The following is a 25,852-nucleotide window of genomic DNA, read 5'->3' as shown; positions in this document are numbered from 1 at the left end:
GCAGGACATAAAATGAGACAAAATGGTTAATGATCAGGAACCAAAAAGTAGGAGTAGAGCAGATAAGATTAGGGATCCTGGGGTAGAAGAAGGCTGTTCCATTTTAGGGGTGTTCCTGGGGGACACAGCTATGGTAGTTTTGCTTGAGTTTGATAGCTAACCTGAAGTTGGGTAAAAATATTGTCTGGGGGAGTCGGGCAGTAGTGCAGCAGGTTAAGTGCACGTGGCGCAAAGCGCAAGGACTGGCAAGGATCCTGGTTTGAGTCCCTGGCTCCCCACAGGTGGTGAAGGTGAAGCAGGTCTGCAGGTGTCTATCTTTCTCTCCCCCTCTCTGTCTTCCCCTCTCCATTTCTGTCTGTCCTGTCTAACAATGACAACATCAATAACAATAATAACTACAACAACAATGAAAAACAACAAGGACGACAAAAGAGAAAATAAATAAATAAAATATTAAAAAATATTGTCTGAGAAAATGGTTGTGAGAGTAGAGAAAAGGGCTAGAAAGTTGATTAGGGCAGTTGAGTAGCTCTCATTCTTGAAAAAGAATTCTGTGGGTAAAAAGGAACTATTTACCTCCATCCACCTGACCCAGAGCCTGTATATATATTTAGCACCAGAGCCTGTGTAACCTCTGAGGTCCCTATCAGTCTGAACTCACATTTCATGGTCACAGCTGAGAACATTGCAGGCTGCACTCATTTCAAGACCAGTCTTTCTTAAGGGCAGGGCAGGGTACCCTAGCCTCCCTTAAGCGACTGGGGCTGACACTACCATCACTGCTTTATGGTGAGGGCAAGGTCCAGGGAGGGCCCACAGGACAGCTTATGATGACATTCCTGATGAAAGTGACTACTGGTGAATTTGATTTCTCTTGATGCTTAATAATGTCGAACGTATCTTTGTTATTTATTTGTATTTTATATAATCTCTTTGGAAAATTATTTCTTCATATCTTTTAGGCTACTTTGTAGTTGGACTGTTTGGTTTTTGAAAGTTGATTTCTTTTTAACTAGAGGACTTTTTAAAAAATGTTTTTATTATCTTTATTTATTGGTTAGAGACAGCCAAATATAAAGAGGGGAGGAGACAGAGAGGGAGAGAGTCAGAGAGACATCTGCATCCCTGCTTCACCACTCAACAAAGCTTCTACCCTGCAGATAGGGAGTGGGGGCTCAAACCTGGGCACTTGCACATTGTAGCATGTGTGCTCAACCAAGTGTGCCACCACCTGGCGCCGGGGACTTTTATTTTTTAAAAATGTATTTTTATTTATTTCATAAAAGATAATTTCACAGAGGGAAAGAGACAGAGAAAGGAATCAGAGCACCATTCTTGTACATGGGGCTTTGGGTTTCGAATCAGCAGCCTCGGCATGAAGTCCTGTCCTCTACCAGTTAGCTCCCCACCTGCAGAATGCATTATTATAATATTTATTTTTTCTTTTTATAAATTAAAAAATATTTTTCTTATTGGATAGAGACAAATCTAGAGGGAAAGGGGAGATAGGGAGAGAGAAAGAGACATACCTGCAGCACTAACTTTACTACATGTGAAACTTTGCCCTCTGCAGAGGAGGACTAGAGGGCTTGAACTCGGGGCCTTGTGCATGGTGATGTGCGTTCAACTTGGTGTGCACAGCTCCAGAAGACTTCGTTTTTAAAGAAAACTTAAATTTAGATTATTGAACCAGTTAACAGTGTTCAGTGCATAAAAACATCTTGACTGTTGCGTTGTTTTTCCTTTTTTTTTTTTATTTGTGATTACTAGTGTGCTTTCTGTTCTTGTTTCTGAAGTTCTGTTCATGAGTGAGATCATCCCATATTCATGTTTTGATTTTAGGTAGATTTACTGTGATGTGTCTTGGTTTGTGTTGTTTTGGATTTAGGAACCTGGATATTCAGCTTCCTGAACATCTATATCTTGAACAAGGTCTTTAGATTTAAAAGTGCTTTCATATGGGATAATGTTCATTTTATTATTATTATTTTTTATTTATTTATTTATAAAAAGGAAACACTGACAAAACCATAGGAAAAGAGGGGTACAACTCCACACAGTTCCCACCACCAGAACTCTGTATCCCACCCCATTCCTCAATAGCTTTCCTATTCTTTAACCCTCTGGGAGTATGGACCCAAGGTCATTGTGGGATGCAGAAGATGGAAGGTCTGGCTTCTGTAATTGCTTCCCTGATGAACATGGGCGTTGACTGCTCGATCCATACTCCCAGCCTGCCTCTCTCTTTCCCTAGTGGGGTGGGGTGCTGGGGAAGCGGGGCTCCAGGACAAATTGGTGGACTTGTCTGTCCAGGGAAGTTGACATCATGCTAGCATCTGGAACCTGGTAGCTGAAAAGAGAGTTAACATATAAAGCCAAACAAGTTGTTGACTAATCATGAAATGTTAATTTTTGAAGTCATCTACATATTATTTCTTTTAACCCATTTAAAGATAAAAGTCTCAACACCTTTTCCAGAAACACATTCATTTGCTTAAAGAATCACATAGTTTCAAGGTTTTCTTGGATTTGCTGAAACTACACATGCATCTTGAGTTAGCAGTTCCTATGCTGTACTTAATCTAATGTAAGTTAGTTTAAACACACACACACGTACACGCACACACACACACACACATTTAAAAGTTATTTATGGGGGGAGTGTTCAGGTCCTGGAACATGATGGCAGAGGAGGACCTAGTGGGGGTTGTATTATTATGTGGAAATGTTATGCATGTACAGACTATTTTATTTTAGTTTGTCGACTGTAAACTGTTAATTTAATAAATAAATTAATAAAAAATTCATTTAAAATCATTTTGGAGTGGCAGAAGTCATAACAAGGTTTTAAAAACTCATGTTAGGTGTCATGTAGGGAACTTGGCTCTAGTATGCTGTAATCCTTGGCCCAGAGTGTTCAGTGATCTTCCGGAGTGCTACAGCCACAGAAAAGATTTTGTGTAGCAGAAGGTATAGCAGCAGGCTTGGAGAGCAGAGCTAGGCTAGCTGGAGACCCAAGCTAGGACATAGTAAAACACTTAAGAGGTCAGCATACAGTCAAAGTGGACTAGACAGAGGTGGTTTATGGTATTGGCATGATTGCTATAGCCTATTGTGTGGAAGATAAGTCAGACAGATACTAAGTGGTATTGTAATTGGGAGGGAATGCACCAGTTGTTGGAAGTGATGGGCTGAGTCTGAGTCAACCACCATGGATAGCTCCAAGGCCTCTGTGAATCTGAAGCAAATACTATTCCCCCTCCCCTTCACCTCCCTCTCTCCTTCCCCTTTCCCTACTCCTCCCACTCTACCTCTCTTTTCCCCCTTCCCTCCTCCCTCCCTCCCCCTCCTTTCCCTTTTATTGTTTTTTTTTTTAATATTTATTTTATTTATTCCCTTTTGTTGCCCTTGTTGTTTTATTGTTGTAGTTATTATTGTTGTCGTTGTTGGATAGGACAGAGAGAAATGGAGAGAGGAGGGGAAGACAGAGAGGAGGAGAGAAAGATAGACACCTGCAGACCTGCTTCACCGCCTGTGAAGCGACTCCCCTGCAGGTGGGGAGCCGGGGTTCGAACCAGGATCCTTATGCTGGTCCTTGTGCTTTGCGCCACCTGCGCTTAACCCGCTGCGCTACAGCCCGACTCCACCTCCTTTCCCTTTTAATCAGAAGACAACCAAGGTGTCTGAACATTATCATTTTCAACCCCCCTTTTTTTTCTTCACCAAAGTACTGCTCAGCTCTGGTTATGGTGGCTGTGGGAGTCCCCACAGCCACCTGGGACCTTTGGTGTCTCAGGCATGAAAGTCATTTTGCGTAACCTTTATACTATCTCCTTTGCTCAAAATTCCAGTTCTGAGTGGTACCTTGAAAGATAGTATCCAGGACTTCTAAGCCATTACATATTATTTTCAAACAATAAATTATTCTTATGGCTTGGAACACCACCACACCCATATCTGAATAGCCTAGCTCTGTAATGTCAGGATTGAGGTGCAGTGAAATAATTGTGTCTAGTGAATTTCCTGGACTATCTTATCATTTTGAGAGGCACCAGAATATTCCCAGGCCAAACCATAGAATATGTCAATTTTGTTTTTAAGGTTTTCATAGTCATTGCCACTTCATGTATGTCCCAGTGACTCTCCTTGCCCCCTTTGATTTGCAGATGCTGCTTGCTTTGCATTATAGCTGCTTTCTTAGTTTATTATTTACACTATACTTTGATTATTTTCTTTAAAAGATTTATTTATTAACAGAACAGAAAGAATGAGAGCATAATTCTGGTACATGCCATGTCAGGGATCAAACTTGCGACCTCTTGTTTTAGCCTTTGTGCACCTCTTGGGTCACTGTGCCATACTTTTCAGGGACACTGTAACACCTAACTAGAGGTTAGGGTTACTTTCAGTTCATGTGATCAACAAAGTATGTTTATGGCAATATTGAAATTACTGTAATGCTTATAAGACTGTGCCTTTAAAAAGTTAGTGCAATTGTACTCCTTATCCTATGGTCTTGTCAGTGTTTACGTTTTATAAATAAATAAATTTTAAAAAGTAATTGCAGAAAAAGTAAGCATCATTCTTTGTATCTGGTTTTTAATATCTTATTTATTTATTTTTAATGAAAGAGAAAAGCAAGCACTGCTCGACTCTGGCTCATGGTGGTGCCAAGGGGATTGAACCTGGAACTCTGTAGCCTCAGACATGAGAGCTTCTTTGCATTATGCTATTTTCTCCACCCCTTGTCACTTTGAATTGGGGAAAACTGAAAAAGGAGAGATTGATTTACCCAGTGTTACAAAAGTGAGTATCAATGCAAGACCCCCCCAAATGTGTATGCACAGCTTTACCTTTTAGAATTATTATTATTTAAATATTGACTTATTTACTTACCCTTTTGTTGCCCTTGTTGTTTTTCATTGTTTTAGTAATTATTGTTGTTATTGATGTCATTCTTTTTGGATAGGACAGAGATAAGTGGAGAGAGGAGAGGAGAAAGAGAAGGGGAGAGAAAGACACCTGCAGACTTGCTTCACCGCTTGTGAAGTGACCCCCCTGCAGGTGGGGAGCTGGGGGCTCGAACCTTTTAGAATTTTATTTTCACCATTGTGAGCACTGATTTAACTATTTCCTGATATGTTCTCTTACCACACAGTGTCTGATTTTCTACCTTAGTAATTATTGAGAGGTCAGAGTTCTCTCTTATCTAAACAGATTAAGGTGAAACATATTTAGGGCTGGTAGCTTCCCTTTTTCTTTCTGTCTCTATATGAAAAAGTTGGCTAGGAGCAGTGAAAACATGACAGTGACAAAACATAAAGAAAAACTTCTATTTTACATATTTACTTCTCCTGATTTTTTGAATTAAGTTTTATTCACAGCAAATCTGATATTTATTACAAGGTATTTAACACCTTACCTGAGGAGTTTTTACCCCCAAAAGGCAGATAATTCAGAAGAGCAATGAGAAATTCTTGTAGCTTGCTACTACTTTTCTGAGTTACCTCTAAGTTCCTTTTCCTTTGTGCTACTAAAGAAGAGTAAAAAGTAGGGTGACCAGATAGCCCACCCTGCCTATAGTACTCTGGCTTGTGTGTATTATCAATTATTAAGTGCTCCCTCTCATCCTTAAAATTATCCTGACTTGGATGAGAAATTTCAAGGTCTGTTGGTTGTCTGTTGTATTGTTAGGAAAAGAATTACTCCAGAACTAAGCTGCTTAAAACTACATGATCACAATGTTTCTATAGAACAGGAATCAAAGTGTGACTTAGTTGATGCCTCTGCCCCAGAATCTCATGGGGTTGCAGACATGGTGCTAGAAGGAGCTGCATCTCAAATGAAGTAGAATTTGCTCCCAAGCTCTCTCACAGTTATTGACAGGTGTTAGTTCACTGTGGGCTGTTGGACCAAGGGCCTTAGTTCCTTGCTGATTCTTGGCCAAGGGCTTCCCTCAATTCCAGGCCATCTGGACTTCTTTATTGGGCAGCTCATGGCATTGCAACAGCTTTTGAGAGAGAAAGAGATAGAGTGTGTGTAAAAGAGAGGACTCTGAAATGATATCCCATCAACTCTGCTCAGGTTCTCACTCAGGGTGAGTGACTGCACAAGACCTTGCCAGGAAGTGGGGGTCCTTGTGGTCCATTTTACAGGCTGCTTATTATCATGGTCACCCCAGTAAAAGGGAAGTTTGGTGGTCCGGGAGGTGGCGCAGTGGATAAAGCATTGGGCTCTCAAGCATGAAGTTGTCAGTTCAGTTCCTGGCAGCACAATGTACCAGAGTGATGTCTGATTCTTTCTCTCTCTCCTATCTTTCTAATAAATAATTTTTTTTTTAAGAAAAGGGAAGTTTGTTTCCATATAATTCTTCTCCACAGTTGAATGCAGCTAATTACCTACTTCTGTTTCCCCCCCCCCCCCAAATTATACTGGTATATGTAATTTTTTAAATACTTATTTCCTTTTTGTTGCCCTTGTTTTTTAAAAATTGTTGTTGTAGTTATTGTTGTAATTGATGTCGTTGTCGTTAGATAGAACAGAGAGAAATGGAGAAAGGAGGGGAAGACGGGAGAGAAAGACACACCTGCAGACCTGCTTCACTGCCTGTGAAGCGACTCCCCTGCAGATAGGGAGCCAGGGGCTTGAACCGGCATCATTACACCGGTCCTTGTGCTTTGCGCCATGTGCGCTTAACCTACTGCGCTACCACCCGACTCTCTACTTCTGTTTTTATTTTCCTTCAGAAAAAAAAAATTGAGGCCCTTCTCTTTTTACTCCTACACAATAAATTTAATTTCTCATAGGATTTACAAATTGGTGTGTGCAAACTATCTGGTGAAAGAATCCATGTGCATTTTTTTGCATATTATAATTTTGGGGGTGCTATTAAGCATAAAATGTGGTAGCCCCCTCAAAAAAATGAAAGAGACAAAAAGGGGGAAATAAACCGTAGCACCAAAGCTTCCTTCAGTGCAGTGGGGACCAGACTCAGACTTGGGTTGTGCACATAGTAGAGCAATGCATTATCCAGGTGAACTACTTTTTTAGTGTCTACAGTGGCTTTACTGCAGCTTTAATTTTGTAAAATGAGTTCATAGACAGGGTTTGAGGGCTTGTTAGCTCATGTGCTTGATACTTTATGCCAAAAGGCCGAGGGCTAATTCACCTTGCCTGGCTTTCCTCTCCTTCATGAGTGTCATCTGAGCTCTAGATGGTTTAGTGGCATATTCACTTTTGGTTGAAAAGCTGAAGGAATCACAATCCCTTTCAGCTACAGGAAACTGCAGAGAGGAAAAAATTGTGTGTGTAGTCCTTGCACATGTGCAATTCCACTACACTACTCATTTTTTTTCATTCCTTTTATGTCAGAGAGAGAGATAGAGAGATAGAAAGGGAGAGAGAAGCAGAGAGAAGAGACGTCACAGCACTACTTCACTGGCTGTGTACTTTCCCCTTGGTGCTGTCCATGGTCCTCCTATTTGGTGCTAGGGATTAGACCTCAACATGGCAAGTCATGTATCCTACCAGATTAGCTGTCTCCCTGCTTCATACAGAGAGTAACTGAAAAAGACAGAGCGTCAGAAACCCTCGTAACCTTGTCTCTGCAGGCAGGAGTTTCCCCAGTGCTGCTCATATTTCTGGATGAGTAAGAACGCCCCAATCAAACTGTTCCTTATCAGCATTGACACTGTCATTGGCAGGAATGAAGGCTAAACCTCCCCCCCCCTTTTTTTGGCAGAGTACTGATCAGCTCTGGTTTATGGTGGGGTGGGGGACTGAACCTGGGACTTCAGAGCCTCAGGCATGAGAGTTTCTACTATCTAACCCCATTCCAAAGACTAATAACCCTTTAAGAGCTGAGAGAGAGCTGTGTTCAGTTGCTCTTTTCAGACCCTTCATCCTCTATAAACACTCCTAGTTCTTTCTTTTTTTTTGTATATATAATTTTTACTTGTTATTAATAGTATGTTACAGGATGACAGAGGACCTAGTGGGGATTGTATTGGAAAAAAAAATAGTATGTTACAAAATTGTAAGATTACAGTGTATACTTCCACACCACACCCACCACCAAAGTTCTGTATCCTCATCCTTTCACCTTTCAAAGATAACCACCATAGTTCTCACAAGTCTCTGTTTGCTTCTGTTTTGTTTGGATTTTTTTTTTTTTGGCAAATTCATGTAAATCAGATCTAGATTCCACATATGAGTGAAGTCATCCGGTAGTTGTCATTCATCTCTACTTATTTTGCTAATCACCTCCAGTTACATCCATTTTGTCCCAAAAGGCACAATGCCATCTTTTTGATTGCAGAGTAATATTCCATGGGATGTATATCCCATAGCTTCTTTAGCCAGTCACTTGTTGATGGGCATTTAGGCTGCTTCCACTGTGGCTATTGTGGATAATGCAGCTATGAACATAGGGGTGCACATATGACCCTTCTAATGCTCCCAGTTTTGAATCTCATTTGACTCCAGATCATTGAAGTCATCTGCACATCCTTACTCCTTCTGTCTTATTTCTTTACTATTGTAAGCTCCCAGTTCATAAGTACATTTTCTAGCATTACTTTTGTCATAATCTGTGGAGATTTCATTATGTATGTAGATAGTTTTCCTGAAAAAAAATTTTTTTAATTTATTTCTTTATTGGGGAATTAATGTTTTACATTCAACAGTAAATACAATAATTTTTACATGCATAACATTCCCCAGTTTCCCATTTAACAATACACCCCCCACTATGTCATTTATCATCCTTCATGGACCTGTATTCTCCCCACCCATCCACCCCAGAGTCTTTTACTTTGGTGTGATATGCCAATTCCATTTCAGGTTCTACTTGTGTTTTCTTTTCTGATCTTGTTTTTCAACTTCGGCCTGAGAGTGAGATCATCCCATATTCATCCTTCTGTTTCTGACTTATTTCACATAACATGAATTTTTCAAGGTCCATCCAAGATCGGCTGAAAACGGTGAAGTCACCATTTTTTACAGCTGAGTAGTATACCACAACTTGCTCAGTTGACTGCCCCAATAGTCACATCTTCTATGCTACTTTGAGATACTTATCTCTGTGGCTGTTACCTAGACTTTGACCGTACCAATAGCTAAACCCAGATAATCTCAGTTCCAGAATCAAAGGTGCAAGCATCCTGGTCTCCACCTTCTGTCCTCCCCAACCTTTCCTTCTACTAGCCCTGTGCCAATAAGCATTTAGTCCCACCGCCACCTGCAGTTTGCACATCTTGCCACTTTTCACTGAGCTTTAACAGGTGCAGGACTACAGTCACAGCCTTTTGTGCACCCTCAACTCAGCAGACCCTTTGCTCTGGCTTTGTGATGCTTGTCTCAGATTTCAGCCTTAGTGAAACTTAGTTCTCATATACTCTCCTCTGTGCTTACTCTTACTTCCTACTTTGTATTTTCATACGGCTATTGTAGATGAGCACAACCAGGTGTGAATTCATAAAACAGGATTCATGCTGTCTCTTGGTCCTGGGACTTTTTCCTGGCCATTCAGTGCTTTACTTCTTCTCTTTCTTTAAACCATCCACAGTTTGCCACCCCATTCTTGCCATTTTTGTTCTTTAAAATTAAAATTTAAAATTTTAGACAGTGTCCAATACCCATTTGTTACTGTACCTCGTTAACCCCATTCTACCTCCATTATCCATAAACATTGTTCCAGAAGTTTTCCTCCTCCAGTTTAACATCAACTTTTATTGTCTATTAAAATCTTTCCCTTGGGGGCCTGGGAGGTGGCACAGTGGGTACAGCATTGAACTCTCAAGCTTGAGGTCTCAAGTTCAACCTCCAGTATCCCATGTGCCAGAGTGATACTCTGGTGGTTCTTTCTCATTAACAAATATAAATATATTTATGTAACATAATTATATTTGTATTAATAAAATGAACATACACACAGTCTTGGGGAGACTTGATGCCTGCTCAACTTTATTGTTTCTGGTGGTCATTTCCCTCCCTCCCCCCTCCCTTCCTCCCTTTCTCCCTCCCTTCCTTTTCTCTCTTTTAGAGGATGAGAGCTACAGAGAGGGAGAGACAGAAGGAGCAACACCTGCATACTGCTGTATTGCTTGTTAAGCTTCCCCTCTGTAGGTGGGGATTGGGGGCCTAAAACTCAGGTCCTTGCGCATTCGCTAAAGTGTGTGCTATGCCACTTGACCCCTAAACAAATCTTTTACTATTTATTTATTTTGCCTCCAGGGGATGCTGGGACTCAGTACCAGCACTGCAAATCCACTGCTTCTGGCAGCCACCTTCCCCTTCCCCCATTTTATTTGATAGTACAGAGAGATTGAGAGGGGAGGGAAAGATAGGGAGCGAGACAGATACCTGCAAACCTGTTTTACTGCTTGTAAAGCATTCCCCTTGCAGGTGAAGAGCTGAGTGCTTGTACTTGGATCTGTACTCGGGCCCTTGGTCTGGCCCTTGTGCCTAGTACTATGTGCACTTAACTGGGTGCACCACTGCGCAACCCCTCCTCCACCCCAATAAGTCTTAAAAGATTATTTTCCCCAGATTGGCAAGATAACTCAGCTTGATAGTATGGTGCTTTGCCAGGTATGCACTCTGGGTTCGACCACATTTAAGGAAGCTTTGGTGCTGTCATCTCTTCCACTCACTTGCTGCTTTCTCTGTCTCTATCAAATATAAGTAAATACATTTTTTCCCCCTTGTTGGGCTGGGAATATATCATAGTGGTTATGCAAAAGATGTTCATGCTAGGGACTCGAAGGTCCCCACCACCAAAAGCCAGAATTGAATAGTGCTCTGGTTTAAAAAAAAAGAGTGAAGAGGGTGAGAGGGGAGATATAAAATTATTTGCAAGCTAGGGAGACAGCATAATGGTTCTTTAGGACTCTTCCCCCCCCCCCCCCCAAGGTTATTGCTGGGGCTCGGTGCCTGCTCTACAAATCCACTGCTCCTGGAGGACATTTTCCCCATTTTTGTTGCCCTTGTTGTTATTGCTATTGTTGGACAGAACTGAGAGAGGAGTGGGGGAGAGAAAGATAGATACCTGCAGACCTGCTTCGCCTCTTGTGAAGCGATCCCCTCCTGCTGTTGGGGAGCCAGAGGCTCCAACTGCAATCGTAATGCTTATCCTTGTGTTTTGTGCTATGTGTGCTTAACTTTCTGTGCTACCACTGGCCCCCTACAAAAGACTTATGCCTGAAGCTCCAAGGTCCCAGGTTCAATCCCCAGCATCACCATAAGCCAGAGCTATGCAGTGCTCTGGTCTTTCTGTATCTCTCACTTATAAACATTAAATAAATAAAATATCTTTAAAAAAAAGAAATGATTTGCAAGAAGAAAGTAGGGAAATGAGAAAATTGCCCCATATAGACAGTTAAATGAAAATGTTTGCCAATAGCAGAGTCCAATAAGGTTGAATAAGCAATCACATCCCCTGACTTTCCACTTCTGGGCCAGCTGCTGGCTAGCCTTCTGTGTTTTGCATTCTGTGGCTGCTTCTCTACGCTCCCTTGTTTTTCTGTGCCAGCAGCTGATATACTTGGTGATGGATGTTATATGGGTGTTGTCTCCACATGCCTTATGGTTATGTCTGTGATAGTGATTCTTTCCTTGTCCATTTCCTACTCACTTTCCAAAACCAGCTCCTCCAAGAAGGCTTCATTGATTCTCCCAATTTAATTCCTTCTTCAGTACTGCCTTTATGTTTACATACTTCTTCTGTCTTGTATTCTAGTAGGAAGTATAAACATTAACACAGTTACAACAGAATATGATTTCTCTAGGACAGGAACTATGGTTTATTAAGTTAAAAAAAAAGACACTTTCCTTAGGGTCAGGCATATAGTAAGTACTCAGTGCCTGTTTGAAAGAAACAACTTTTCATGCCTGAAGCTCCAAGGTCCCCAGGTTCAGTTCCTGGCACCACCATAAGCCAGAGCTGATTAAAAAAAAAAAAATGAACTAGACTCAGAACAGTACAAAGAGTTGCTATTAATGGGGAAATTATGTTGTTTAAGGTACAGGTATTAAATGGAAGTACTTTTTAAACAAATATGTATTGTATGTGTGAGAGAGTTTGACTTGAGAGAACACAACAAGCAGGGCACCAGCCTTGTACATGACGTGCTAGAGGTCTAACTGGGAACCTCTGGCAGGTGGGTACTGTGCTCTGCCAGCTGAGCTGTGTCCTCAGCAACACAAGTACCTTTTTAAAAGCTTGAGAGGCAAGAGACTCAGAACTATGCCATAGTTTGTGGAGAAAAACAGTAAGACCACAGGTTTTTGGGTAAGAGGTAAGCTCAGAGCCTGTGGTGCTCAGAAGAACGTTTCTGTGTTGGAAAACCAGAAAAGCACATGTTCCTTTTTATTACAAGAATATGATTTTCAGATTTTGCTCCCAGGATTTTGCTCCAAATATTTCATTTCTTATGTATTCATATAGTTGTTTGTATCCGTAACTAACGCAGGACAATCTGACATCTGCGTACAAATCATCCTTCATTTGTTAGCCAACCAGTTGGGAGAGACCTGCATTATAATTCTGCTATTTTGAGGCAACTCCTTTATTTATTTATTTATTTATTTATTTGTATGTTTGTTTGCCAGAGCACTGCTCAGCTCTGGTTTGTGGTGGTGCAGGGGATGGAACCTGGGACTTTGGAGCTTCAGACATAAGAGTCTTTGCACAACCATTATGCCGTCTACCGCTGCCTGGAGGCAACTTCTTTACTGGCACCCTTGTGGGCAGAATTTTCATCAGTCTTTTTTGTTTGCTGCTCCTGCTTGCCTTTTATAAACAGAGTACATCCTAAAAGTGGGTATTTGAGCTGCCTTTGAAGGTATTTTTGACAGTTTTGATTCTGTATTAACTGTATTGTTAAGAAATTGGAGGTGATATTGTTTTTCTTTGAGTTATTTTTGATATTCAGATATGTTGGCAACTCTTTTCTGATTAGTTATTCTGGGTAAACTGGAAAAATATTTTTCTTCTGTAGATAATTTGTTGCAAAGTGTTGGCAGTAATTGAACATATTCCAGCAGGCATCAGAATGAAAGAGCAAGGAAGAAAAACCCTTTTTCTCTGCTTGTAAAACTTTTTTTTCTGTTTTAAATAATGTAAAATATTAAGAATTAAACATAAAAGATAAGTATTAACCATCATAAGAAATGTACACTAGAGGGAATAAGAAATAATATAACAAAGTAAATAAATCCCACCATCCAAGTAAAGGAAGTATCTCCCCTTGCTTTTAATGTTCGAACACTCCTCTTCTCTCAGCTTTACATAGTTGGACCAGGTAACTCTGTTGGTCCTGCAAACCACTTTATTATTAGTGTTTTCCCCATACAAAATGTGACAAGGCTTGCGTTCATGAGCACGCACTGTCTTTTTTTTCTTTCCTTTCTTTCTTTCACTTGTTTTCTTTCTCCCCTTCTCCCTTCCCACTCTTCTCTCTCTCCCTCTTGCCCTTCTGCCTCCTAGCAATATAGCTCCTCTGCATCAGTCTGAGGGTCTTCCTCTTATACCTGTTCCAGATTACCCCTTTTGAATGTTCATGAAGTCTGTAACCTTTTTTCCTTCCTGAGGGCCAGATTAATTCCCTCATTAGTGAGTACTACACAAAATCAAGTGTTTCTACGTAAATGACTTGCAATAGTTAAGAAATGCAGCTTCCTTCTTAATACAGCTCAGTTTTCCTGTCAGCAAAGCTCACTAGACAGCACAGGGCCTGTCACTGACCAGTTACGTTTTTGAAATGAGAGCCAGGTATCTGCCTTCTTCCCCAGTTTACTGTTTGTCTTGTTACACACGTTTTTGGGAATGATGTATTTTATGAGAGCTAATGCATGTACCTTAAATTAGATAATTTAGCTATTTGGTATTATGAGTGGTACTGTGTATTTTGTGATTTGCATGGCTTCAGATGTTATAATTTTTCCCCCCACTTTCTAGGAAGTAACAGCTAGCAGTCGCCACTATGTTGACAGGCTATTTGACCCTGATCCCCAGAAAGTTCTACAAGGTGTCATGTAAGTAGTATGTATTTAAGAGTCTATCAAAAAAGTCTTGCTTATTTTCATGTTTCATGAATCTATCAGATATGTGAGTACACAGACTTACAACTTTTTTCTTCCATTTTGGAAAGATGCCTTGACATGCATGATTTTAATGTTGCATTACAGAATACTGTCTGGTAGGTAGCTGTTAACTAGTTAGATAATTTAGCTATTTGGTATTATGAGTGATACTGTATTATTTTGTGATTTGCTTCAGATGATGGCTTCAGATGTTATAATTTTTCTGACTCTACTACCCAACAAAAGCTAGAGAATAAAATTGATTTTTTTAAAAATAAGTTAAAAGAGATGAAAAACGATTTTTCCTGTGTGTGTGTGTGTTTGGTTAGTCCATAAACTATCTCTTAAGATTTGAAGGTTTGCATTTCCTATTCATGATCTAAATATCAATACTTAGAAAGCAGTCATTAGAAAACTTACTACAGAGTAAGTAATCTATATAACATTTTCCCAAATTCTTTTTGTGTTTAATGAGAGGGAACATTTTTAAGGAGCATACCTAGGTGATATTGTTTTGAAAAAAGTCAAGTAGGACAAGTGTGATAAGTTTGCAAGTGATGGAAAGATGTGTTCTCTAAGAACAGATTACCATGCCCTAACACATTAGTTCTAGAGAAGATGCTCTAGTTTAAGATTCCATATAGGATTGGGAAATGCATAGGACCCACAGACTTCAACTATATTCAGGGAAAGGAGGACACAAAAGGCTTACCATGAGATTCAACAGTAATACTACAAATTAAGTCCCTTTCTTCTTCTTTTACTCTATAGTACCTTTCATTTAACTTTTGTTCGGTCATGGCAAAGTTAGGATGCCTGTTTACAGAAGTTGTATTGACTGAAATTCTTACTTAAGCCCCCTATCCAACCTTGGATGTTTATTTACAAAGTGAAAGCAAGATAAAAGTGAGTAAGGCTGCTTGTCTGTTCAACTTCAGCAGGAAGGAAAGGTGAAGAGTTGGAGGGAACCCCACCTAGGATACTTAACACTTTATCTTCCTACCTTCTCAGCTTACAGAAACTGATATTTTGTCTTTTCTCTTTATTTTTAATGGTTCCTTTTTCCTCTCATCCAAGGACTAACCAGGCCCGACCCTAATTCCTTTTTTTCCCTTAAATAGAAGTTTTTATATAATGATTTAATCAGCTTCTTCCTATACTAGTTTATTATCAGAAAAGTATGAAACTCATCTGCTATACAAAGTGACTGAGGGGATTAGTTTAATGTTCTCCCATGGACAGACCACATAAGCCAGGCAGCTTTACATGTGGGTAGTTGATAAAGATTGCTGAGTAAATAGTTTTGTTGAAAATGTCAGACTTAAAACAGAAGCAAGCAAACTCTTTGTAAATCTTGTGAAAACTATGGTGGTTCTCTTTGGGAGGTGGAGGGTGGGGGTATGGAGCTTTGGTGCTGGATGTGACGTGGAAGTATACACTGTAATCTTACAATCTTGTAACATACTATCAATAAAGTTTACATAAAAAAGGAAAATGTCAGACTTAGTAATTGCTCATTGAATAACAGAGGGTGGTATTGTTTTTTTCTTTATTATTTTGCTACTGACTGTTTAGGAGAAAAAAAAATCTATCACTGTTTACATATATCATTCAGTCTTTCTATGTGAAAGACTTCTTTATGTCTTGAGTTGTGTCTGATGTAAGCTCAGGTGTTGTCAACTTTATTACTTATTTATTAGAGACCACTGAAGCAGGGCCAGAGTAATAGCTCACCAGGTAGCATGTGATTCACTTGGCCAAGGTTCTACAGCCCAGTCACCACAGAGAGGTGCTAGGGCAATAGAGGGAGCTATGTGCTGTGGTACTTCTCCCTCTTTCTGTCTATCTGAATGAAAAAGTGACCCAGAGTGGAGAAATTATTCATACGCAAAGCCCTGAAATACTATAGTTTCTAGAAATTTGCTAAAACTTCAGGTAAAATATTAAAAATTTGTGGGGAGAGTATGTTGTGGAAAGCCAGTTAAGATGCCTCTTGAAAAATCAAGTCTTAGACACCTACTTGTCAGTTTAGACAGATGAGGCTGTGAAGGGAATTGTGGAGTGGTAAAAGTATGGGCATCTCTTGTAGTTGGACAAATTTAAATTCCTGGTTCTGATGCTTCCTAGTGGAATCTTCTCTTACCTGTGTGCTTGGGAAAACTACTAATTTTCTTAAGGTTCAACTTCACCATCTTCAAAGGGAGTGCAGCACCGCCAGTAATTTCCAGTTGTAAGAATTAAACACAGAAATATAAAATTGAGAACCTGTTATGTTATTTCTCACAAATTGGGACCTAAGTTATTGGTTGTCATTCATCTTAATTTAAGACAATTTCAAAAGCAAGGTGATTCTTTTCAAGGAAGGCAAAGGGAAACTCAGAAAATATCACATAGATAAAATAGTTCAAGTAAAAAAGGAGGAGAGATTAAAATTGATTCAAAGAAGAGAATGTGAATGATAGTGCCTTTCATAAATGGGATTACTGCTTACCCATAAACAATACTGATATAGTATGAGTACTTAACACTGCTGCATATAATAATACTAAATATAATGCTTCTATATTAATAATACTTAAAATTTGTCATACAGCTCCTCCCTTGTCTGCTGGTATATTTTCCAAGACCCCCCCATTAGTTTCCTAAATTGCAGGTTTATGTAAATTCACTGTTCTTTTCTTATACATATGTGATTAACAAAGCTTAACTGAGAAATTAAACACAGCAGGAGATCAGCTGTAACTGATAATAAAATAGAACAATTCCTTTTAGGCCATTAAAAAATAAAATAAAATAGAACGATCCTAACAACATAATGTAATAAAAGTTTTGCAATTGCAGTATCTATTTTCTCTCAGAATACTTTAATTGTACATAATATTTTCAGACTGGTTGACTATGAGTAACTTAAAACTCTGGAAATGAAAACCTTAGATAAAGTGGTACAGTTGTAGTTTTAGAGGAATAGGTCACCCCAAATCTTTTCATTTTATGTCAGACTAGCATAGGCATATTCCTTTGTGACTGTTACCCAGACATTCTTTTTGGCTTAATTTTTTTTTTTTTTTTTCAGAGCAAAAAAATAATGAAATTTTACTGTTTTTGGTTCTGGAAACAACAGACTTAACTAAAGTCTTGAAGAAAATTAGTAAGAGCTAATATTTAATTTATTAATTAGTATTAATATGAATTATCACTAATAACTGATTTTCTTTTTTTTTTTTTTTTAATTTTTTATTTAAGAAAGGATTAGTGAACAAAGGCATAAGGTAGGAGGGGTACAACTCCACACAATTCCCACCACCCAATCCCCATAACCCACCCTCTCCCATGATAGCCTTCCCATTCTCTAGCCCTCTGGGAGCATGGACCCAGGGTCGTTGAGGGTTGCAGAAGGTAGAGGGTCTGGCTTCTGTAATTGCTTCCCCGCTGAACATGGGCGTTGACTGGTCGGTCCATACTCCCAGTCTGCCTCTCTCTTTCCCTAGTAAGGTGTGTCTCTGGGGAATCTGAGCTCCAGGACACATTGGTGGGGTCTTCAATCCAGGGAAGCCTAGTCAGCATCCTGGTGGCATCTGGAACCTGGTGATTGAAAAGAGAGTTAACATACAAAGCCAAACAATTTGTTGAGCAATCATGGATCCCAAGTTTGGAATAGTGGAGAGGAAGTGTTAGGGAGGTACTCACTGCAAACTCTAGTGTAATCCTGCTTTCAGGTATATATTTTGCAGTAGTTTATGGATACGTGTGCACATAAGCTCTCTCTCACAGAAACTGGTGTATGTCTAGGTTATGGGACTTTGTTAGAAAGTGAACCACCTGAGATGAAATTAGAGTGTACTATTAAAGGAAAGGTCTCACCCGAGTAATGAAGCTGAAGGGTTGTCATTCCACACGTGAAGTCTCTGGATACAGTCTGAGGTGAAGCATGTTGAGATGGCAATCGTTGCTTTGGTTAGGTTGTGATCGGCGGATGCAATATTATTTGGTTTGGATTGGGAGATGCATACGGGAAAGTGGGCCCTGTCCAAGGGTGCCAGGACTGAGGGAAGTAGGGGCTCTATAGTGAAGATGTGAGGTTCCTGCTGTCTTAGGGTTCAAAAAGACAATCAATAGTTAATATTATCATCACATTATTTGTTAATAGGGTTAACTTTGAAAAGTCCCTTTGTTATGGTTTGCTGTACAGTACCCAGTATCTTGTATATAGCTGTGCTATTGGAAGCTTCTAATCTACTTGGTCTAGGCTTTTGAGAGAGTCCGCATATCAAATATGTAGCCTATCTATTTAAAAGATTCAAGTTTGTCTTTTGAGAACCTTTGAGACATACAATTGATTTCCCCCTCTCATATTAATTAACTACTGATTTATATGTCTACATTTTGCTAGGAGTGTACATAAACACCATTCCCATCACCAAAGGACCGTGACCCATCCCTCCCGCCCACTCCCACCCCCCACTGGCCCAGGAAGCTACATGTCTACCCCTCACCACTGGGTTTTTACTTTGGTGCCCTACTTACAATTTGATCAGGTCCTGCTTTTAGTTTCCCTTTCAGATCTTCTAAGTCAGCTTCTGTTGATGAGTGGGATCATCCCATACTCATCTTTAACTTTCTGACTTAGTTCACTTAACATAATTCCTTCTAGCTCTGTCCAAGATGGGTCAGAGAAGGTGGGTTCATTGTTCTTGATAGCTGCATAGTATTCCATTGTGTATATATACCACAGCTTTCTCAGCCATTCATCTGTTGTTGGGCACCTGGGTTGCTTCCAGGTTTTAGCTATTATGAATTGTGCTGCTATGAACATAGGAGTACACACCTCTTTTTGGTTGGGTGTTATGAAGTCCTTGGGGTATAACCCCAGGAGAGGAATTATTGGGTCATATGGAAGGTCCATGTCTAGCCTTCTGAGAGTTTTCCAGACTGCTCTCCACAGAGGCTGTACCAATTTACATTCCCACCAGCAATGTAAAAGGGTTCCTCTGTCCCCACATCCTCTCCAGCATTTGTTGCTGCTGTCCTTTTTGATGTATGCCATTCTTGCAGGAGTGAGGTGGTATCTTAGTGTTGTCTTAATTTGCATTTCTCTGACAATCAGTGACCTAGAGCAGTTTTTCATATGTTTGTTAGCCTTTTGGATCTCCTCTGTGGTGAATGTTTTGTTCATTTCCTCTGCCCATTTTTGGATGGGGTCATTTGCTTTTTTGGTGCAAAGTTTGCTGAGCTCTTTATATATTTTGGTGATTAGTTTCTTGTCTGATGTCTGGCATGTGAAGATCTTCTCCCATTCTGTGAGGGGTCTCTCTGTTTGTTTAATAGTTTCTTTGGATGTGCAGAAGCTTTTCAATTTGATGTAGTCCCATTGGTTTGTTTCTGCTTTGGTCTTCCTTGCAATTGGGTTTGATTCATCAAAGATGTCCTTGAGGTGTAGATGGGAAAGTGTTTTACCAATGTTTTCCTCTAAGTATTTGATTGTTTCTGGTCTGACATCTAGGTCTTTGATCCATTTGGAGTTGATTTTTGTTTCTGGTGAGATAGAGTGGTTCAATTTCATTCTTCTGCATGTTTCAACCCAGTTTTCCCAGCACCATTTATTGAAGAGAGCCTCCTTCTTCCATTTAATCCTTTGGGCCCCCTTATCAAAGATTAGATGTCCATAGGTGTTGGGATTTACTTCTGGGCTTTCAATTCTGTTCCACTGGTCTGTGTGCCTATTTTTGTTCCAGTACCATGCTGTTTTGATGATGATGGCTTTATAATATAGTTTAAGGTCTGGGAGTGTGATGCCTCCATTTCTGTTTCTTTTCCTTAGGATGTTTTTGGCAATTCTAGGTGTTTTCAGGTTCCAGATAAATGATTGTAGTGTTTGTTCTATTCTCTTAAAGAAGCTTGGTGGAACTTTGATGGGTATTGCATTAAATTTGTATATGGCTCTGGGGAGAATGTTCATTTTGATGATATTTATTCTTCCAATCCATGAGCATGGGATATCTTTCCATTTCTTGGTATCTGTTTCTATCTCCTTGAGTAGCGACTCATAGTTTTTAGCATACAAGTCTTTCACTTCTTTGGTCAACTTTATTCCTAGGTATTTGATTGATTTTGCTGAAACAGTAAATGGGAGTGATTTCTGGATGTCTTCTTCTTCAGATTTAGTGTTTGCATAAAGAAATGCCACTGATTTTTGTACATTGATTTTGTAGCCTGATACCTTGCTATATTGCCTAACAACTTCCAGTAATTTTCTACTGGATTCTTTAGGTCTTTCTATGTATACTATCATATCATCTGCAAATAGTGAGAGCTTGACTTCTTCCCTTCCAATCTGTATTCCTTTGATTTCTTTCTCTTGCCTGATTGCTATGGCAAGAACTTCCAATACTATGTTGAAGAGTAACGGTGACAGTGGGCAGCCCTGTCTAGTCCCTGATCTGAGGGGGAATGCTTTCAGCTTCTCTCCATTGAGTATGATGTTGGCTGTAGGTTTGCTATATATAGACTCCACTATCTTGAGGAATAATAAAAGTTTTGCAATTGCAGTATCTATTTTCTCTCAGAATACTTTAATTGTACATAATATTTTCAGACTGGTTGACTATGAGTAACTTAAAACTCTGGAAATGAAAACCTTAGATAAAGTGGTACAGTTGTAGTTTTAGAGGAATAGGTCACCCCAAATCTTTTCATTTTATGTCAGACTAGCATAGGCATATTCCTTTGTGACTGTTACCCAGACATTCTTTTTGGCTTAATTTTTTTTCTTAAGCTTTATCACTGTTTGAGAAGACAATGCAATATTGATAGAGGATAGAGGAACCATAATAACATTTATGAAAAGGGTGTTAATCAATTTGCCCTTTTTATATGCATTTCACAGTCTCCATTGAGTCACATGAAAACCGTTACTAGACAAAAACAGGCAGATAGAAGGGAGGAGACCATAGAGTGTAAACAACCAAAGGTAGCTTACTAACTTACAGGAAAGAAAAAATAGAGGCAAAAGTACAGTAATTAAAAAATTTTAAAAATCTGGGAGTTGGGCGATAGCGCAGCAGGTTAACTGTAGGTAACGCAAAGCGCAAGGACGCGGGCCTAAGGATCCCGGTTCAAGCCCCCTGCAGGGGAGTCGCGTCACAAGTGGTGAAGCAGGTCTGCAGGTGTCGTCTATCTTTCTCTTCCCCTCTCTGTCTTCCCCTCCTCTCTCCATTTCTCTCTGTCCTATCCAACAATGACGACATCAATAACAACAATAAAACAAGGTCAACAAAAGGGAATAAATAAATATTTAAAATAAATATGTTATAAAAACAAATAAAAAAACTTTGGGCGCAACTTTGCTTGGGGTTTAAGACAAATGGGGAGTTTACTGTATTACGGTACAGACAGTATTATTTAGGGGTAAAAAAATAGGCAATATTGGCTAGTCATTATAGAAGTAGCACATGAGTCTTGTAAGCTAGTTTTATGAGAGCTGAGCTCCACATGTACATCTCCTGGGAAATTGGGCATAGCGGTGCCTGGGGACAAGAGCAGGCACCAAGAGTGCACAGGAAGAAGAGAGCTGCAGCTTGAGTTCGCAGGAACGAAAGGGAACTTTAGACAGGATGACGCTTAGGCTGACGTCAGCTGTATACTAATTACGTCCATCAGTAATTATGCTAATTACATTCATGTCCCAACAGAAGTAAACACCTTTGAATATAAAGCATTGGGTTGTAAGGCGGGGCGGTAGCGGCCCCGCTTAAGCTCACATGGTGTGAAGCGCAAGGACTGGGCGTAAGAATCCCGGTTAGAACGCCCAGCTCCCCACCTGCAGAGGGGGTTCGCCCCACAAGCAGTGAGGCATGTCTGTAGGTGTCTATCTTTCTCTCCCCCTCTCTGTCTTCCCCTCCTCTCCCTATCTCTGTCCTATACAACAACATCAATAATAATGATAACCACAATAATGATATATATATATATATATATGTATATAAACAAGGGCAACAAAAAAGGGGGTAAAATAGCCTCCAGGAGCAGTGGATTCATAGTGCAGGCTCGAGCCCCAGCAATAACCCTGGAAGGGGAAAAAAAAAAACATTTGATTGTAAAGATATAAAGTAGTTGTCAGCTGGAAATAGAATTTTATCATTTTTTTAGTTTGATAGTTTCTAAGTTTGATTTTCCTCAGTGAAGAGTGTGAACATATAAAACAGGGAAAACAAAATTGATATATTGGGACTGTCTTTGTAGATAATCTATTACATAAAAGATAATATGTGTGTGTGTATATATATATATATATATACATATATATATATGTATATATATAATCCTGGCTAGTGAGTATGCTCATTGTTGAAGATTAACACTGACCATTAGAAATGCTTCCATTACAGTTGTAGAATGAAGTTATCTAGAGATAGATTTTTTGCTAGTTCTATATTTAGCATAAATTCAAATGGTCTTGTATCAGAGATTTAAATATAGAATCAGCTCCTAAAGATCAAAATTTTAAGCATGTAATCAAATGGAAGATCATCTTCAAGAGAATAGGGAGGACAGTTGTGTTAGTATAAACTATAGTCTTTACAACCTCTAAACAGTGTAGAGGTATCAGATATAACTGTGCTACACTTCAAATTCTGAGCTCCCTATGTTGAGGATCTGTGTATGGCATACAATTGAAACAACTACAAGATTCTTTTTGGGGGAGGTGTTGAAGGTACTTTGGAATTAGTTCATCCATGTTAAGTATCATAGGTAAAGAGTAGCTATTCAGGGGGCTGGCTTCTAGCTCACCTGGTATGGCACGTGCTTCACTATGTGAGATGACCCAGGTTCAAGCCTCTGGCCATCATACAGGAACACTGTGCAAAGGGGAAGCTTCACAAGTAGTGGAGCAGTGCTGTGGTGTCTCTCCTCTGTCTTTCTCCCTCTTTCTTTCACTCTCTGTAGGGAAAACAAAAAGTCTGCGAGTGATAGGATGGTGCAGGCACAAAATTCCAATGAAACAATACTGGAGGCAAAAAAAAACCTTAAAATGTTTTTATAAATTATGAATCAGAGCTCCTTAAAAACGTGTGTGTGTGTGTGTTTGTTAAATATGTTTAAGAGCTATTTAAGTGGTTTTCTTTTTAATTGGTGTTAGTGATTCTCTATGAAAACAATGAATGTATTTATATGATCTTTTGTTGAAGGATTAAGATGGTATAAGTAAATGTGACTGACTTGTAGATTCAGAGTTTAATAGAACCAAAAAACTCTGGAAAACTCAGACAGTTGTAGATTCTATAGGGCTATCTAGCTTTCATCAATATCTTTGATGTATTTTAATGTACTGATGAAAACTTTTCTTTGGTAAGGATTTCTTGATTTTCTGATCCTAGAAAATTATGTACCACTGGGTCAGTAGAGTGTATCACCTTCTTATAGACCCCCTAAAGTGAAATTTTTGAATTGAAAAAAATTTTTAAGATGGCCAGGTGGTGGCACACCTGGTTGAACACACATGTTACAGTGCACAAGGACCCAGATTCAAGCCCTTGATCCCCACCTGCAAGGGGAAAGCTTCATGAGTGGTGAAGCAGGGCTGAAGGTGTCTCTCTGTCTCTCTCTCTCTCTCTGTCTCCCCTTCTCTCTCAATTTCTGGCTGTCTCTATCCAATAAATACATAAAGATAATAAAAAATTTAAAAAAAGAAAAAAATTTAAGTTGAAGAGTTTTTTTTTTTAATTTCTTTATTCCCCTTTGTTGCCATTATTGTTTTATTGTTGTAGTTATTATTGTTGTTAATGATGTCATTGATGTTGGATAGGAGAGAAATGGAGAGAAGAGGGGAAGACGGGGAGAGAAAGACAGACATCTGCAGACCTGCTTCACCGTTTGTGAAGCGACTCCCCTGCAGGTGGGGAGCCGGGGGCTCGAACTGGATACTTACACCAGTCCTTGTGCTTTGCACCACCCGTGCTTAACCCGCTGCGCTACAGGCTGACTCCTTGAAGATGAGTTTTAAGATAATTCAAAAAGTATCCTAGAACAACAACAATAATAACTACAACAATAAAACAAGGGCAACTAAAGGGAATAAATAAATAAATAAATATATTTTTTAAAGTATGTGTATATATATACTCACACTTATGTAAATATAAATAGTAACATACATGTTACTTTTAAAATATTATAATCATAAATGATACCAAATGAAGCAATGATCTTGAATAGTACTTAACAAACAAGCAAACAAAAACTATGTATTCTGTTACAGGTCAGTCAGAGAATTATGTTGACAAGAGTGTCCGGAAGTTATTAGATCAAATTGACCTTTATGTAAAGAGACATAAACTGTGAATGTGATAGTAACTTTGTATATACCATGTAGCTATGCATTTATAGCTACATGTAAATATATGTTTCATATTAATAAACTGATTATGTGTTGCTATATTATCCCATAATGTTCTAGTAAATTTTTATGTTCTTCAAAGTGGTTACATATATAAGAATATCAACATGCTATATAAATATTTTGATAGACATTATTAATGTAATTATTTCATTATATTATTTATTTTTGGAGAATGTAAGGTATTTTGTAGTCATATGTTGGTAAAAGCAAAGGGTTAAATACAATGAATTGTAGTTTCCAAAGTACTATTTATATAAATCAGAACTGATCTAACAACAGCATGCATTCCAGAAATCTATACCATGGGATAATTTGTTGACAAGAATGAACAAAATTAGTTGATTCTCAGTTCTGTTCTCATGTATAGGTTCACACTACCTAAGCTGAAAATTTAAGTATACTCTGTATTCCTCATGTTCCTTCAAAGTGAAAGCCTTTTATTAAAATTGTTTGGTTCTTTTTTAAAAAAAAATTTCCTACGAGCTGGAGTGTCAGAGAGAGGAAAGAGGGAGAGGGATAGTGTACACTCCTTAAAGAGCAAAGTGAGTTTCACTCCAATACCTGCTGAGTGAGGAGGGTTTGAACTGAGAACCTCAGGTTTTCAAGTCCTATGTTCTGCCGCGAAACTAACTTTAGTTTTAATAGTAAGTAATTATCTAATTATTTTTTAAAAATACTTATTTAATTTTAGTGATACAGAAAGATGCAGAGAGATACTGAGAAAAACTCTAGAACACTGCTCTAGCTTACACAGTGGTGCTGGGCAATGAACCTTGGACTTCAGAGCCTCAGGCATGAAAGTCTTTTGCATAACCATTATGCTGTTTCCCCTGCCTTTATTATCTAATTCTTTAAAAATTGATCATTCACATAGGAAATTTAGGTAACTTTCATTGGTAATTGAAAATCTGTCATATTCTAACCATTCTGGATAGTACCAAGCACATTGCACTTAAGTGCTTGGATACTATATTCTCAGGGTTGTAATAGTTATAATTATAGGGATAGAGTAAGTGGCTTATAATTTTCCAAGTCCAAATAATTCTGTAAATTTACCATGCTGATTTGTACCTGTTATGTGCACATATGTGTGCACGAATGCACACACACACACAACACACACACACACACACACACACACACACACACACCTTAATCAACAGTGATTTATTGTTCTTTTTAGGTAAGTCACACTTTTTTAATAGTAAAATTTATTTTGATTGTCTTTATTGGGACGAGACATCCAGAAATCAAACAGGTAGGGGGAAATAGGGAGAGAGAAAAAGAGACAGCTGCAGCCCTGTTTCAACACTTGCAAAGCTTTCCCCCTGCAGGTGGGAACCAGGGGCTCAAACCCAGGTTTTTGTGCACTGT

General features: G+C 39.1%; 1 protein-coding gene across 5 annotated transcripts in view; it reads left to right on the top strand.

The window, feature by feature from the left end:
• The window catches only part of ARMC8 (armadillo repeat containing 8), a 120,793-nt gene that overhangs the window by 7,123 nt on the left and 87,818 nt on the right, over window positions 1-25,852 (top strand). For 4 of the 5 annotated variants that reach the window (XM_060196735.1, XM_060196742.1, XM_060196750.1 and 1 more), the window contains exon 2: window positions 13,958-14,034. The exons of the other annotated variant lie outside the window; for it this stretch is intronic. In XM_060196735.1, coding sequence (XP_060052718.1) covers window positions 13,958-14,034 — 77 coding nt within the window. The remainder of the gene's footprint in view (window positions 1-13,957; window positions 14,035-25,852) is intronic. 5 annotated transcript variants of the gene reach the window in all.

Source organism: Erinaceus europaeus, chromosome 1 (genome assembly GCF_950295315.1).
Source record: "Erinaceus europaeus chromosome 1, mEriEur2.1, whole genome shotgun sequence".
In the NCBI taxonomy this organism is placed as follows: Eukaryota; Metazoa; Chordata; class Mammalia; order Eulipotyphla; family Erinaceidae; genus Erinaceus; species Erinaceus europaeus.
The sequence above is the reverse complement of the archived record's forward strand: the minus strand, read 5'-3'. Positions and strand labels throughout refer to the sequence as shown.